This window comes from Perissodus microlepis, chromosome 23 (assembly GCF_051167445.1).
Source record: "Perissodus microlepis isolate ML-2025 ecotype Zambia chromosome 23, ASM5116744v1, whole genome shotgun sequence".
Lineage (NCBI taxonomy): Eukaryota > Metazoa > Chordata > Actinopteri > Cichliformes > Cichlidae > Perissodus > Perissodus microlepis.
Genome location: NC_140482.1, coordinates 2,069,745 through 2,087,430, shown reverse-complemented (window position 1 = coordinate 2,087,430; position 17,686 = coordinate 2,069,745). Strand labels below are relative to the sequence as shown.

Here is a 17,686-nt window from a genome sequence, read left to right as displayed (position 1 = left end):
TTAAAGATATTTGTATTAAAATGTAAAAAAGTAAAAGGTTGTCTTATTATATAAAATACTTTTAATTTTAGAAGAAACAGGCCGTTTATATTTCTACATCCCCAATTCATGGTTATTACAAATAATAATCATTGTGCATCTTGATGTTTGGTTTAATCTGGTATTATTATGAAATTTAAGCCCTGATTCATCGTCATTAGACACAGAGTCTGTCATTAAAAAACCAAACAAAAACTTATATAGAGATGAAACTTTATTTTAGAAGAGAAGTGCTTACAAATATTCATATATTAAAGTAAGGTGGACTGGACAGACTGATTGGCTGTCAGATGTGTGGCTGCCACGTAAGGCTCAAAACTTTGGTACATTCTAGCCAGACAGACAAGTGAGAAAACTGACATAACTGCTTTCAGTATGAGAAGTATTTGAAGTGAAGTGAATTTGTACATGAAACTTTACTCAGCTTCCTGCCAAAATGTATCTTTAGTCTCTAAAAATATAAAGAAGGAAAACAGTAGGTCCAAGACAAAATCAATTTCAAATATTTAAAGCAGCAGGAGTGGTTCCAATGTTCTAAATAAATAACTGTGCACTAAATAATTTACACTGTTGAATGCCATCTAACACACATAAACCTCTCTGCACAGTAGCAGTCTGTATGTTGTTACTTCAGGCACACAACCAGTGGTGTAAACCCAGTGGGACACTCATTTCAGCAAGAAAAGAAAGTAGATGAAGAATTAAGCATGTTTACACAACACTCATATTACAAGAAAATAAGTCAGAACTAAAGGGACAGTCAAAAGTGATGAGAATATAGACAAATTCAAAGTAAGTGATTGAGAACTTGTGTCAGCATTAATGATAGTACATCAGAATTACTCAGAAATATTTAGTTTCATTAAGGGCAACTTTTTCATGCACTGCTTTTAGGTTCCTTTTTAGTCTTTCATTTTCTGTGCATGAAATAATAATATAAACCAAAGTCCAGGACTAAAGATTTGACTTGTTTTTCTGTGGTAGTGCAGTGCATGCTTAAATTTATACTGCATCCTAAGTGAAGATCTGAATATACAAAAGAGAATGAACTAACTGCAAAGTCCTTCGAACTGCATTTTATGGGTAATGTTCATGCTTCTACCATTACAGAGTTTTTACTGCTGAATGACTGAATAAGGTCCAGGTGCTTAATTGGCTGACATCTAAGTCTTTCACCAGTTAAAAACATTTGATACATGATGAAGTGAAAAACACAACAAAGAAGACTTAAGTAACTAGAATCCTATATCAGACAAGAAGGAGATAACATTCCTTTTCCAAAGACTCACTCAATAGTGATAAACATGACATGATCCTGTCTTAATTTTTATGAGATGTGTTTCTGCCATTAAATTCAAATTGACTTTTTTCCCTCAAAATTTTCTGTCTTAATTTATATTTTACATAGTATCCTAATGTTTTGAAGACTGGGGTTGTAAAAGTAAAATGATAAATTGATGATCATATATTGGTTGTCAATATAGTAACTCAGGTAAGTGGTGACCAAATATGCTTTTGCCAACAGATCCAGATGTGGTAGAGATATCACAATCTACACTGTAAAGCTAGCTAGTTAGTTCAGATCACATATGTCACTCCTGCATCATTAGAAAATGAGTTAAACAACAAGGTAACTGCAATACCAAAAATTTCTGACTACACTCCAGAATTAGCTGTGGACAAAGTCCACTGAAAAAACAAAACAAAAATTACCTTAGGTCTACCTCAGGTTTTTAATAAATAAATGCACAACCTACACATAGTGAAGTTACTACATCACAATAACATGCTGTATTACAAGTGCATTGTAGAGACACATAGTCTTGGATGGTCCTTATAGTCCTCCAAGATCCAAGATCCATCCAAACTCAGTTAAAGAAGTAGAATCAGGTCAACATTCACAGGGAAGGCAGTGGCTGCAGGTTCTTTAATTGGTCTAACCATTTTAACCTCCTTGATTACCCCCCCCCAAAAAAAAAAAAAAAAAAACAACTCAGGCGCCCTTGACCTCTGATTGGTCAGATCTTGGCAGTTCCAGTCAGAGTCCTAAAGCGAGCGCAGGTCTTCATTTGTCACGTCACATAGGTGAAAGCAAGTTATTAAGTAGGTGTGAAATACATGCAGGTGCAACAAAAAAGGTTTACCTTTGTACACAAAACATTTCAAAAGGTCCTGTAACAAAACATCCTGTTATAAATTTAAATCAGGAGTTGGACTTCAAAATCTGACTTTTAAACGTCACTATCAGCAGCAGTCTTCCAGGGGCAGACGCAGGGTAAACTGGGATATGGGGGAGACGAGAATCTCATTCCAGTCCAAAGGTGCTGGTCTCTTCCACAGCAGTCAGCAGCTTCTCATACAGCACTGAGAAAGATGGGTACGGTGGTAGGTCCAGCCGGTTGAAGCAGGTGTGAGCTCTGGAGAACAGACCAGAGACAGTGTTGTTCATCAGCAAATGCTTGAACAAAAGCCACAGTGTGTATTCTGGATGTATTAAAGCACAGGCCACTGACAGGATACATAGAGAAGCTCAAATCTAAGAAAAATCTGGTTTTATTATAATAATTACTACAGTGCATGACCGAAATAAGTGCCCGGAAATGCAGAGAACTTTAATATTTAATATCATAAACACAGAAATAAGTAGGATTACCCCAGCAAACTAAATGTGGGGCAAAAAGTTTGACTGTGTGAGAATATTACCATTTCTTCTTTTTGCATTAACATTTACAGATGTGACAGACAGACAAAAAAACATGTCAAAGATAAGAAACTCAACTGAAAAGATGAGAGAGAAAAATAAACAATTTAAAAAACATATTGTTGCACCTGTATATGTAATCATATCATGTTTCTGTGAAGACTAAGTATCTTTCAAGTTCTTTGCTAGTATAGCACATACATACGTCTGTGAAGGTTCTCAGTCATCCAGGTCATCGTAGTCAAAGGAGCTTGCAAAGAAAAGCGTCTGGACTTCTTTAAGTTACTTGAAGACGTTTCACCTCTCATCCGAGAAGCTTCTTCAGTTCTAAGGTCAAATGGTGGAGAGTCCCAGATATAAACCTAGTGGGAGTTTCCCCCCACAGAGGGACAAAAGGACCCCCTGATGATCCTCTAATCGCCTGAGCCAAGGTGTGAAACTGGGTGTGGGTCCCAATCAGCCAGGGTTTCGGGTGTGTTCATTGTGAAACCTGGCCCCACCTTATCATGCGAATTCCTGAGGTTTCCATCAGGGGGTCCTTTTGTCCCTCTGTGGGGGGATACTCCCACTAGGTTTATATCTGGGACTCTCCACCATTTGACCTTAGAACTGAAGAAGCTTCTCGGATGAGAGGTGAAACGTCTTCAAGTAAACTTAAAGAAGTCCAGACGCTTTTCTTTGCAAGCTCCTTTGACAGCACATACATACATAATAATACATTTTTGATTAGAACCAGAAATCCTATCACTATTGTATCATATCAAAATTACCCCTACATGGAGAAAGAAGGAGAGCACCTCTGATTAAAAAATATTACATTTTGACCACTAATTATCATTTTTATCAGTTAAATGTTTAAAGGAAAATTTCATTCTTTCCATTGCATGTATATGTTATACAGTCTCTATCCTCTCAATCCTAACAATCTTCAATAGTTGGACATGTGATATGAAAAATCTTAAAATGCTCTTCCCAATTACTCCTTTGCATGTTTCTGAATTTGAGGTGTAGCAGCATTTCTTATACATATTAAGCCAGTCATTTTTGTTTATTTTATATTTGCATCTTTCTCCCTAAATGTACAAGGTAGATAAAAGTAGATCAACGTTTTTTCCCTCTTGCAGAGACTCGAAATAAGTTTCCCCTTTGTGTTGCCTTCACATGAGTTCACAAAAATGGTGATCAGGCCAGATTCTTTACCTTTTGTAATTGTGTCTTTTTTGAAGATGTCTAAAAAAGGAAGGAATTCTGACAAGAGTGAAGTCAGGCTGCCTTGTAATAATTTTCTAGGCAATGCAGAGCTATCCCTCTCTCCTCTTTGGTTAACTGCAGAGGTGGGAAGTAATGAAGTACAAATCTTAAGTAGAATTTTCAGGTATTTGTACTTTACTTGAGTAGTTTTGTTTTTGCCTACACTGCATGCCAATTGGCTAGAATGTAGGTTTAATTTGCATGTAGGCAATCCTTGATTATTGTCCTTTTGTAAAAAAATAAATAAATAAATAAATACATGGAAGTTAGGCAAGATTAAGTGGCTCAATAATATCGCCCACAACCAGGAAAGTACAAGGTGCTTACAGTGTAAGATAGCGAAGTATTGTTTGTGTTTCTGGAAAATTGCCCAATACTTAAAATTACTTACGCTGTACTTAAATTTACTTACAGTGTAATTATATCATTGTTTGCTGCAAAAACCTGACCTGTTACCAGTACGTATACACCTTTCTGGATTGAATTGTCATTATTATAATTATTTTTTGCACATATTTTGACCAGCTAATAGTCAATTTCAGGCTTTCATCTTTAATAGCTTTGAGATATTTATATGCAAACAATTTTTTTCAAAGTGCAAACAAACAAACAAACAAAAAGAACAAAACCATAACATTTTTACGCAAATCTGAGATGGTTGGTATTTACCTGGGTAGGGAGGTGACTTTACCCCACTTCTCCACACAGAACCTACGGGGTCCATTGCTGCCTCGCAGAGAAGCAAAACCCTCATATGGAATACTGGATGTCCCAGTCACAAACTGAGGATATAAGGTGAGAGATAACAAGTAGAAAAAAGACATGCGGATAAGAACAGCAAGAAAGAACTGCAGTGTTACATGTTTGTTTGTTGTTATTGTTGTTGTTTTTAATAAAAAGCCTCTTTAACTAAAACAAAAAAGCCTACCTGTAGGAGCCGCAATCTCTGCTCATTATTGAATCTCTCCACCGCTGCCCAGAACCACCGGATCACAATGTGGTTATCATGGTAACCTAAACACAACATTTCATGTTTTGTCAAAATGTCATGGTAATGGGACTATAATGAAAGCCAAATAACCAAAGCTCAAGTCTGAGTGAATCAAGGGATGAGCTTTTTGAAACCTTATTCTTAGTAAAAATCGCCGAAGTTGTTAAAGTTTTTTTAAATCCTTTTTTAAGTGATGTATTTATTTTTTCATTTTAAACCACAATGACAAAAAATCTAAATCAAAATCAGAAAACCACCATGAAAACAAAACACAACAAATGTCTTGATGCATGCGGAATCATCCAGGTAAGTGGATCTCAGAAAGTTGATTCTGTTCATCTGGACGTTTTGACGTTTTTAGTGGGAGAAAAGTGTCATCACTCATTCAAGTGACTTCTTCATTCTCAGCTGAAGGCAGCAGTTGTTGTTGAGATGCATTCTCTCTAAACACTGTGTCTCTGTGGCTTTCAAATCCCAAAAGAGGCTGCGCCAAAAACTGGTCCACCTGAACGATCCAGTCCCATGGCACAAATAGAGTAATATAGTGTACACTGTTCAGTCAAATGATTTATAAATCGGGGAAATCAAACAACCTCTCGACAGCCCAGGACTCTGCAGTCTACAGGCCAGTGGCCACTCTTTTAATGAAGAGGATGTTCACATCCTGGACAGGGAGAAACGCAGTTTGAGTGGGGAATCAAGGAGGCCATTTAGATGAAAAGGAAAAGACCATCTCTGAATCGATGAGGGGGCCTAAGGGTACATCTTTCACCATCTTACAATGCTGTGATTGCAGCCATTCCCCAATTCTCTGTGAATAGTTCTCATGGCGATTGATCCATGGTCTTTGATCATCAATGGTCATTACAATTTGCAGTCTTTTGAATATGTGGCTTTACAGCTGAAGGCCTCATCCAAAGTTGTTTCTTAATGTTTAAACGCCTCCCAAATACTGCGCAGACTCAGTGAACTGCTCTCTGTGATCTGTGTTGATTTTGACTGTGTAATTATTGTTGGGGATTTTAACATCCATGTGGACAACCCTCAGGACAAAGGGACTAAAGACCCTGAAAGTAAAACTTCAGCGCACACAAATACGTCAACAGCAGTGATCACAAAACGGTGTATAACTGAAAACAGTAGTCAGATCTTTAACCAGGTCTTCCCATTAACACCTGGCCTGTCCAGAGGTTCAGTCAATGAGCTCGTCAATAGCTTCAATGCTAAAATGTTAAATGTTATGGACACTATTGCTCCCATTAAGGTGAAGGTTATCTCTGGAAGGAAAAAGTCTCCATGGAGAAACTCCACACTGGTGAAAAATGAAAAAAGAGAGTGTAGGAAAGCTGAGCGCAGATGGAGAAAAACAAACCTCCAGGTTCATTATGACATCTATAAAGAGAAACTTCACAATTATAATTTACAACCGAAGAGTGCAAGAAGGTCCTACTTCTCTGACATCATCACTAAAAACAGTCATAATGCTCGGGTCTTATTTTCTACAGTTGACAGGCTAACAAACCCTCCTGTGTCAGTGGCAGCTGAACTTCATTCGACCATGGCCTGCAAATTCTTCACAGACAAAATCCAAAAGATTAGACTAGCAATTGGAATCAACAGCAGATTCAGGATATGTACTGTGTCCACCAAAAAACTGTTTAACAGCAAAGACCTGGAGGACATCTTAGGTCAGCTGAACTCCTCCTCCTGCTGTTTAGATGTCCTGCCAACAAGTTTTTTCAAAAAGGTCTCAAAGACTTTGGAGTCAGACCTGTTACAGATCGTCAACTTTTCTTTAATATCAGGTGTGTTTCCAGAACCTCTAAAAACAGCTGTAATTAAACCTATACTGAAAAAGGACAATCTTGACAAGACACAAATGAACAACTACAGGCCGATCTCAAATCTCCCATTTTTAAGTAAGATCATTGAAAAAGCAGTTTCTCAACAGCTCAATTACTTCTTAAAACAGAATAACTGCTATGATGCCTTCCAGTCAGGTTTTAGACAGAACCACAGCACTGAAACCGCTCTGACCAAAGTGTTTAATGACATATGTCTGAATACAGACGGTGGAAAAATGTCAGTCTTAGTTTTACTGGATCTCAGTGCAGCATTTGATACAGTTGACCACAACATATTACTCAAACGGAGAACTGGGCAGGTCTCTCAGGAACTGTACTAAACTGGTTCAAAACATACTTAGAAAACAGGAAATACTTTGTATCAATAGGTAACTTCACATCTGAGCAGACAAGTATCACATGTGGAGTTCCCCAAGGTTCCATCTTGGGACCCCTTCTGTTTAACATTTACATGCTCCCACTGGCACAGATTATAAAGAACAACAAAATAAACTATCACAGCTATGCAGATGACACACAAATATATATCACAATGTCACCAGGAGACCGAGGCCCTGTACAGGCTCTTGGTAAATGCATTGAGGAAATTAATGACTGGTTGTGCCACAATTTTCTCCAGCTAAACAAAAACAAAACTGAGGTAATCGTCTTTGGAGCCAAAGAAAAACGATTACAGGTCACCAGAGAACTTCAATCTATACACCTAAAAACCACAAACCAGGCGAGAAATTTGGGTGTAGTGATGGATGCAGACCTAAACTTAGAAAAACACATTAAGACAATAACAAAATCAGCTTACTATCACCTCAAGAATATTTCAAGGATAAAAGATCTGATGTCTCAACAGGACCTGGAAAAACTGACCCAATTTGTCTCAGGGTCACTTTTCTGTTTATTAAGCAGCAGCAGACAGGCGCATGTGTGTGTGTGTGTGTGTGTGTGTGTGTAGTGCCACTGGCTGGAGTCGCTATAGCAACCAGGCTCACACCTGCCTGCTTAATGAGCTCTCTCTCTGTGAGCTCATTGTGAAACCTGGCTCCACCCTATCATGTGATTTCCTGAGGTCAGATGGCCCAGGATGTGAGTGGGCGTTAAGGCGTCTGGGGAGGATCTCAAAACTGGATTATAGATGGCAGACAGTTGGTGTCGTAAACCACCGCCTCTGTTCAAAGATGGTCGCTCACAGTGGACGTAAATGGCTTCTTTCACTCCTCTTTCAATGAGCTCACCCGAAACCCTGGCTGATTGGGACCCACACCCGCTTTCACACCTTGGCTCATGTGATTGGTAGAGGATCATCAGGGGGTCCTTTGTCCCTCTGTGGGGGGAAACTCCCACTGGGTTTAAATCTGGGACTCTCCACCATTTGACCTTAGAACTGAAGAAGCTTCTCGGATGAGAGGTGAAACGTCTTCAAGTAACTTAAAGAAGTCCAGACGCTTTCTTTGCAAGCTCCTTTGACTACGATGACCTGGATGACTGAGAACCTTCACAGACATAGTATGTCTGTAGTTAGTGCAGGCCATCTGATCAGAGCATTCTGCTTGGCCCGTTAAATTCAAGCTTATTGTTCATCGGTGGATTTGTCTTCTGCACACAGGTGGTTCAGATCTGGGCAGTTGGAGTCAGATGATGACTTTTAGAATCATCTTTTCTGACTGAATGACTAAAACTTACAGCATTTACCTGTCTGTAGTGAATCCTCCCACATTTCAGTCATTCAGTGATTAAAAGAATATGAACTTTTAATATTCATTCAGATGTTTTCTGACTCTAAATTTCTTTTGTCATTACTCAGCTTTTTCTAATATAAATTTTAAACATGTTCAGCTACTTTTCAACTTCTTCTGTGTGAACGTCAGCTTTCAACAGTTCTGCACTTTAGTTTTCAGGTGAAGAATTCAGAATAACATTCAGCAATTATTTCATTTCAGCTATCAGCATTCACGCTGCAGTTTCTTTAGAAAATGCATTTTCTAGTTACCTTTTGTTTCTAGCTTCTTATTGGTTGTTACATGAATGCTAGTATTTCTCAAACATAAAACTGCGACTGTAATAAATAACTAATAGCAGGTAATAGCTTCTCTTTCCCCTGGGTCACAGGTTGGCAATTTGCATAACTCTATTAACACACATACTATATGTATTCATTTATCCTCCCCCAGTTAGGTCTGTGATCCACCTGTCTGTCCCCAGCTGATCTTTTTCTCCTGTTGACAGTTCTTTTGATGTTGAAGTTTGCTGACACCTGCCTTAGTTAATTGTAAGAATATCACTTTATCTTAAACTTTATCTAAAGGTTTAAAACAAATCTATCCTGAAAAACAAACATTCATTCTTAACTTCCTCCACACCTCCTCTGTACTCAGTGTTGTTCCTCCAGTCTGTTAAGTCAATTTCCGCAGTGCCTGCAATTACCAGCTCCAGTTCCCTGGCATCAAACACAGATACCAACCTGGCATCCACCACCTGCAAAAACATTCAAAATATAAAACAGTGAGATCTTTTTTACACTGTACATTTAGGGGCACTAGAGATAAACTGGGTGATGCATAAAATGTGAAATATATATAAAAACTCTGTCACACTAAGCCATACCTCATAGAAGCCTCTGACCAAGCTTTCAGTCTGGTGCACCACTCCTCTCTCTATCCTCCACTTTACCATGCGCTCAATGTATTCCTTCTTGTTCTTCTCTGAGACAGGAATGTTGGCTCCACCGGGCTTCAGCTCCCTTTCTGTTATCTATGACAAAACACAATTATTTGGTGGATATCATGGATTGTTTCCTTTCTGAATCATGAACGGTTAACGAGATTCAAGCTACAGTGTCTTTCCTCCTCCTCTGCACCACTGTTCAAACTGCAGAAGAATCACTTTTCGTTCTCAAATCCAATTTCGAGATTTTCTACCCTGTTATTTGCAACAGCATATATTGGCAGCACATTCTGTATCTTCACATATATCCAACAACATTTCTCAAGTGTTTTGATGATGAAAGTAAATCTAGTATCTTTATTTTTCAATTATCCTACATTATATTCACTTACAGACGTGAACAGCATCCTACCTGACTGGACAGTGCTGTGCAACACCCACATTACCAAACTTGGTGTTGGTGACAGCGTGTGATGCTGTCTGGTGTTGCAGATTGCCTACCCTTGGTTGGTCAAGTTTGTTTATTTGTTGGTCAGAATTGTTTAGGCCCCATATTTTGGGACCCATGAAGACCTCTAGTGAATAAAGTTAACAAAAACTCAAAGTAAATGAAACGACTGTAAAATAATGAAAAAGGATTGATAAAACTGGCAAATCACTCAGTAACCTTCATCCACTGGAGAGACTGGTGAGACTCCTTACACTGCCAAGGCATCTGGGATGTTGGCTTGGTGTGAGGCCAGGATTATACCCGAGTTGTGTATTTTAATTTGGTAAATGGACTGGTGCTTTTCTACTCTACCTGGGCACTCAAAGCCCTCAATACAATTTGCCTCAGTCACCAACTCACACAAGCACTCTGCTTTCTCTAAGTCACGTTGAACTATCTAACATTCACACATAAGTATCGTATTTGGCATGTCGACTGAAGCAGCCAGGGAACCACCAACCATCCGATTAATAGATGGCCTGCTCTACTTCCTGAGCAACAGCCACCCCCATTTGTTGAAAGCATAGTTGGTGTACACACACACACACAAGCACGCACACACCTACATACACTGACCTGTCCAAAAACTTCTTCATTGACAGTGAAGGAGAGGTCCAGCATATCGTCTATGTCGTTGTCCTTCATCCACTGAAGAGACTGGTGAAACTCTTCATCCAAATACTCCAGATCACTCAGGTCACAGGGACTACAAGTTGGGAAAGGCGGATAATGTGTGTCTGCTGTCTTAGACCCACATACAGATTAACTTGTCCTCACACTGGCTCTGTTTCACAGTTAAAATCTGTTTAATGTACATATATATATATTTCAGCAAACTGTGTATACATTAGTCACTTTGTTAAGTACGTATTTCTAGTACTGAGTTGGACCCCTGTTGCCTTCAGAACTGCCATAATTCTTAATGCCAGACATTCAACAAGATGCTCACAGATTTTGACAGCAGTGGCACCTGGTGTAGTGCATCTGCGCCAAGCTCCTCTGCCTGCTTCGGTTGGTTGGTTATTTTCACATTACTATCAGCTTGAAGTGGTCTGGCCATTGTCCTTTGACCTCTGGCATCAACACATGTTCAGAGAACTGCCACTCACAGGATATTATATATTTGTCATACTATTCTCTGTAAATCCTAGAGATCCCAGCTTTTGAAATAGCAGACCAGCCCGTGTGACACTAAAAACAATGACACTTCAAAGTAACTTAATCACCTCTCTTGTCCATTCTGATGGTTGTTGTGACCATGTCTACAAGCATTAAGTTGCTGTCATATTATTGGCTCAATAGGTGCGCTGGACTTTACAGCTGCCAGAAGACTGCTGTGGCTGGTGTGGTTTGGGGTTCAGCTGCAGGGGAAGGGTGGTGGAGCAGCAGGCTCAGGGGACAGCGTCAGGGCAGAAACAGCTGATTCTGATTGGACTGATTGTTTTTTCCTCTCCTTAGTTTAGTATCTGCTGGGGCCTGGAGAGTAGGGATCGGCCCAAGGCTGAAGAAATGCCAAGAGGGCTGGAGATGGGTTGGGTTAGCGTGTGCTGTAAACACACACTGACCCAGAACACACTTCTATAGCAGCTATAGTTATAGCTGCAGTATGTTGGCCCACAAAATATTAAACCCTGGATTAAGAATGTGATATCACTCAAGACGAGCGAAAACATAGAATATATGTGTTAACGAGCAGCTGCTCAGGCGTACCTAACAAAATGGCAGGTGGGCATATACATACAGACATTTCATGTGCATTTGAGTGTGTCAACATACATCCGAAGTAGGCCTTTATAGAAGGGTCTGGTGAAGAAGGCATCCAGCAGGTACTGATGGATCAGAGCCATTCCCAAAATGCGACCACTGAATCGGAACCTGAGGCACACACAAACACAAAAGTTAAATATTGTGTGTGTGTGTGTGTGTGTGTTTGGGTGGGGTTTCAAATTGACTTTTACCACTCATGGTGATTGTCAACGAAGGCAGACATGGGACTGATCTGAACGGTGTAAGTGTCATTGGCAGAGTACTCAAACAGGCCATAATAAGGGTTAAACAGTTCTCTGGAAACCAAGAAGAAAAATTCTCTCGAGGGCCCACTGTAGTCCAACCTGAAACACACACATTTAGACTTTAGATTTCCTTTTTTTCTTTTCTTCCCTTCCTTGCCCCTCCCAGATACTCACCCCTCCTCCCCAACAAAGCTAACATAAAGCTTGCTCCGCTGTAGGTCTTTCCGGGAGTAACACATAATTTGGTTGAAGGCATCTTCAAGGAGTTGGTCACGACGAATGATCAGTCTAAGACAGACAGACAAGAGTGAAGACAGACAACTCCCAGCAGACAAAGAGTGCTGTATTTATCGGAACATAAGGCGCATTAAGCGAAACAAAACAGGCAGATAAGTCAAACTTTACTCAGTTCATTTTTTTTGCTTGCTTCATTTTCGTACCATTGACTCATTAATGTCAAATTCTCTGGCAGCTGCTCTATTCCCATGTTGTTGCAGTATATTAATGACTAAACTCGTATTGTGGATGGATTATCTCAGTTGTTCTCCTGACTGAAGTTTGGTCCGTTTACAGCATCCTGCCATGTGATTGCATTTGTCTCTGACCATCGGGAACCCTCACGTTAACTTTCATCGAGTGGAAAAAAGTTAGTGTTCTTCCTCTAACTTCACTGTGTTTATGTTATAATAATAATAATGATACATTTTATTTGAGGGCGCCTTTCTAAAACCCAAGGTCACCTTACAAGAGAAAAAGACATCAAATAAAATTGTAGATTAAAATAGATTCTAATAAATTAAAATACAGAAACCAGCAAAATACAACCACAAACAACAAATTAAAAACAAACAAACAAAAAACAAAAAAACATGATTTGACAGTAAAATCTGTATTAAAGCGAGTAAACCAGTTCAAACAAGTAGGTTTTGAGGTGTGATTTAAATAAGGGAAGGGGATCTATATTTCTTAAGGCTGAAGGAAGTGAGTTCCAGAGCCGAGGAGCAGGGCGACTGAAAGCTCTGAGCCCCATAGTGGTGAGGCGAGCAGAAGGAACAACAAGATGAGTGGCAGATGAAGATCTGAGAGAGCGGGAAACTGTGGTGATATGAAGCAGATCACAGGGATAATGAGGGGCAAGGTTATGAATACACTTAAACGTGAGAGCTAAGATTTTATCCTGGCTTCTATGGGCAACCAGTGAAGCTGCTGAAGAACTGGGGTGATCTGGTCTCTTAAGGGAGTACGAGTTATGACCCGGGCAGCAGAATTCTGAAGAAGTTGAAGTTTATGGAGGGACTTATTGGGGAGACCAAATAGAGGGAGTTGCAATAATCGATCCGGGAAGTAATAAGACTGGACGAGGACGGCAGCAGCATGGGGGGTAAGGAAGGGACAGAGTCAGCTAATGTTACGTAAGAGACAGTATGCAGACCGGGTTATGTAATTAATATGAGACTGAAATGAGAGAGTACTGTCAATATGACACCCAAACTCTTAACCTGAGGGGAAGGAAGGGTGGGAGAACTTTCAATGTTAATGGAACAACTGTGGTTAAGATAGAGGCCGTGCCAACAAGTAAAACTTCAGTTTTATTACTGTTGAGTTTGAGAAAATTGGAAGAGAACCAGGATCTAATCTCCATAAGACAGTTTGAGAGGGAGGTAGGTGGGAGGGATGAATTAGGTTTGGAGGAAAGGTAGAGCTGGGTGTCATCAGAATAGCAATGAAAATTGGTATTATATTTTTGGAATATATGACCAAGAGGGAGCATGTAGATAATGAATAAAAGAGGCCCTAATACTGAACCCTGGGGCACACCAGCAGAAACAGGATAGAGACTTGAAGAATGGGATTTAAATTGGATAAACGGAGTGCGGTCTGAGAGATAGGAGGTGAAGGGGGGTGTGACTAATGCCAGTGGATGCTAACCGGTTTAGGAGGATATTGTAAGACATGGTATCAAACGCCGCACTAAGATCCAGAAGAATGAGAATCAGCTGCCATCAGAAGGTCATTAGTAATCCTTAACAAAGCAGTTTCTGTACTATGATTGGGGCGGAAACCAGATTGAAATTGTTCGTAGAGATTATGGTTATTGAGGTATGAGTGAAGCTGAGAGGCAACAACTTTCTCAAGGATCTTTGAAATAAAGGGGAGCTTTGATATAGGGCGGAGGTTATCAAACTTATTGGGATCTGCACCAGGCTTTGTGAGAATTGGAGTGACGGAAGCAGTTTTCAGGGATGGAGGAATAACTCCAGTGTTAAGGGAGTTATGCTAACATAGCGATCACATAGCACAGGGGTCAGCAGGCGGCTCCGGAGCCGCATGCGGCTCTTTAGTCCTTATAGTGCAGCTCCGTGTGGTTTGGGAAAATAAATTAGAAGTATTTAGCTGAAGTGTATTTTATTTATATTCTTTTTTAACTTGTAGTTCTAAATTGGAAGATTATTGTGATATTGAAATATAAAAATAAAATTATATTCTATTATTTTTTTCATCGCTCAAAATAAGCGTCACACCTGCCGAAACGCCGTGCATTTATCGAGACTTTCGACCCCAGGTAGGCCAATTATGGATCTTCAGATCCACATTATGTCAGCAGCTGTTCTCCACCGTGAACATGAGAGGTTTTTGGACCAATTGTGTGTTCTCCATTCTTTAAGCACCGGTTCGAGCACCGTTTAAGCACCGGCACCGTTTCAAAAGTACCGGTTTGGTACTGGTATCGGATAAAACCTAAACGATACCCATCCCTAGGTAAAATATATATTTAGGCAGAATTTTGCAAATATCTATTTTTCATCTTTTAGCAGCATAGTGCTTTTTTTCCAATTATTTTTTAAAAGGTCAACGCTCCAAAAGCGCAAAGGCGATATGAGGGGGGCAGCTCACAACAGTTTTTGTTTGCTGGATCATTTTAGTTCAGCTGGGTGTCTTTGCTTTGGTTATGTTTCTTTAAGAGTTCAAAATGTGTTAATTAATTAAAAATGTAATTTTCTCTGTAGCACTTCACTTTAGTTGTTCACACAAAGCATAAAGGTAAAAAACAATATATACAGTGTTATCTTCATTTTAGATGTCAAAACGTATTTGCGGCTCCCAATGGCTCTCTGGGTCTTAAAGGTTGCTGACCCCTGTCTTAGCACATCCTTATATACCAGCTAGCCCAACTTCAGTAACCCTACAAACGTCACTGCTGTTTAGTTTTCTGTCTTCATTTATGTTGGAAGTGACAGCAGAGCTGTACGTTTGAATTTTTCAGAAATCTCTCAGTCAGAACATGCTACATCATGTTCAGGTGGAAACTAGCGAGCTAACTTCCTGCTAACTTCTAACTCCGTTAATTGTAATAAATACTTGTAATTGTTACACCTGGTAAAGCAGCAACACTGATCATTTTATTAAAGATTAAAGAATTTAGACAGAATTTGGACCTGAAGTAGACAGAGTTTTGGACCCAGATTACTCCGCGAGGCTACGGTAGCTGTAATGCTCCAACAATCCATCCAGTGGTGCGACTTTGTAGCTTAGCAAAGTCCTGCTAAAACATTTTCTGACAGATTTCTGAGCGCCGTGTACTGCAATAAATCGGTTTCGAGGTCAGTAAGCACAACCAGAACTCATACATAAGCGCACCGGATGTGTAAGTGTGCCTTACAGTGCTGAAAATACGGTAAATAAAAAATGATGAGAAAGGATGCCTTCTACAGTCAAAGCTACTGACTTACTTTAGCTTCCCTGGTCCTTGTCCATAGCCCTTAGTTTCCAGTTTCCTGTAGAAGTTTCGCAGTTTTGCCTCAAAGTCTCTCTTGTAGGGTGCTGGTGCTCTGGCGTTAGCTCTCTGAGTACCTACGCACACACTTAAATGTTTACTTTGATGGGTCATGTCAACAAGCTGACAGATAAAGCAGAAATTTCATTTATATATGCAGAATTCTACCAAGCAAGAATATGCCAATTAATTTCGTCACATGCACAACAACAGTGGTGCAGCTGTCATACAAGGGTGTTTGTTTGTAACTTGGGTTGCAGGTGCAGCTTCTGCACTTTACAGACAATGGACTGATCAGTTAAATCTGTGATTACTGAACAACCTGCTCTAACATGACTAGCTGTGTTCTGATTTTACCAATGGTTGTCAAAAACATTAAGTCTTTATTGTTGGTGTCGTTTGTCGTTCTTGTTTAAACACGAGTGTAAATTTCCACAGTTCAATGCACAGATGATGTGTAAGGACAGTTCAACACCATCGCAAGTAAGGAAGGAGGGAACGGCTTGGATAACAACCGTTGTACAAATTTCAGCTTTTCAGTTTAGCTCAGAGCCAAATTTCTTTCTGTTGAGTTCTGAGTTCAGTTCAAGGTCAACATTTCCTAGTTGGCCAATCCAGATATTCTACGTGAATCAGCTGTACAGCAATGTGAAGTGCACTTAACGAAAATATCAGCAAAGTACTCTGCAGGGCTCAAACACAGTAAAAGTAGGTTCCATATGAATTTGTGAGAGAGGGTTTGGGGATAATATTTTTTGCATGTGTTGGGTTTTTTTCACAATGACTTTGCTGTTGATCTTTTACCAGGTGAATTCTGTGGGGAAGAGACAGGTGACCCCCGAGGTGACTGGCAGTAGCTGGGGTGAAGTAAGGCATGAGGAGGCACATAGGACATCACTTCTTCTTCAAAGAGACTGCAGATGGAAGGTTGGAGTGGGGATGAAGGGACATAAAAAAGAAACCAATTCACTAAATGCAATTACTTCAGTAGAGCAGCGAGAAAATGAAAAAAAAAAAAGGTAATAACAAGAAGGGGATACACAACTAGTCCAATTAGAAAAAGGAAAGCCAAGAATAAGATAGAGGAGGTAAAGCAGAAATATGTCACCTTAGCAACATGACAAGGTCGGCAGCTCCTGACAGCCTGGCCAATCCTGACACTCCATCTGTGCGGATCAGCTGCACTTTCTCCCTGTTGTCACAGCAACATTACAATGGCAATGCTATTCATTAATGTATCCTATGCATGTATTTCCCTTTGACTTTGGCTACTTGAGGGGCAACTGGAGCAGACAAGATCCCAGTCTGCTCCAGTCTCTGTACGAACCCCATGCTCTCCGATGCAACCACTGGAGTACGAATGTGTGTGTTAGACAGAAAGCACTCAGAAAATAGCCCTGCATGAGGCTGTGTAAAGCGCTTTGAGTGCTCAGAGAGAGTAGATTAAGCGCTATATAAGAACCAGTCCATATTATTTGTGTGTTGTGACTGCTTCTTGCAGACAAAGGCAGTTTCTGCAACAAAATCTTTCTACTGGAAAGTCTTGGTTTGCAGTTGCAGTATGGTCTCCAGAAAATTGCAATTTTTATTTTTGTGTTTGCAACGACAGATTTATCATAGTCAGGACATTTTGCATTGATCTTTTCACATTTCCAGGCGTATTTGAAGGTTATAATCAGATTTTAGGGCTAGTGTTTTCAGCTTGTATCAATTTATAGTTTAAATATTAATTTAACAATAATCTTTAATATTAATTTCTAATATGTTTTTGTAAATGTTTCATCATTTTATTATTGATTTTTATTTCCATTTTCATTTGCATTTCTTTTGTCTGTGTGTCTTTGATTATTATGTTGTAAAATTTCACAAATTAATGGAAAAAAAATGTTGCAATGCAATTAGCA

At 39.6% G+C, this 17,686-nt stretch overlaps 1 protein-coding gene across 1 annotated transcript in view; it reads right to left on the bottom strand.

Moving 5' to 3' along the window:
- Positions 1–235: 235 nt before the first annotated feature.
- hecw2b (HECT, C2 and WW domain containing E3 ubiquitin protein ligase 2b) overlaps positions 236–17,686 on the bottom strand; it is a 71,878-nt gene continuing 54,427 nt past the window's right edge. The window contains exons 19-30 of the mRNA XM_084922591.1: positions 16,891–16,974; positions 16,587–16,696; positions 15,739–15,859; positions 12,182–12,295; positions 11,954–12,106; positions 11,772–11,870; positions 10,572–10,701; positions 9,446–9,592; positions 9,202–9,316; positions 4,920–5,005; positions 4,661–4,773; positions 236–2,456 (exon numbers count right to left, since the gene is read on the bottom strand). Of these exons, the coding sequence (XP_084778717.1) occupies positions 2,345–2,456; positions 4,661–4,773; positions 4,920–5,005; positions 9,202–9,316; positions 9,446–9,592; positions 10,572–10,701; positions 11,772–11,870; positions 11,954–12,106; positions 12,182–12,295; positions 15,739–15,859; positions 16,587–16,696; positions 16,891–16,974 (1,384 nt within the window). The 3' untranslated portion in view covers positions 236–2,344. The remainder of the gene's footprint in view (positions 2,457–4,660; positions 4,774–4,919; positions 5,006–9,201; positions 9,317–9,445; positions 9,593–10,571; positions 10,702–11,771; positions 11,871–11,953; positions 12,107–12,181; positions 12,296–15,738; positions 15,860–16,586; positions 16,697–16,890; positions 16,975–17,686) is intronic.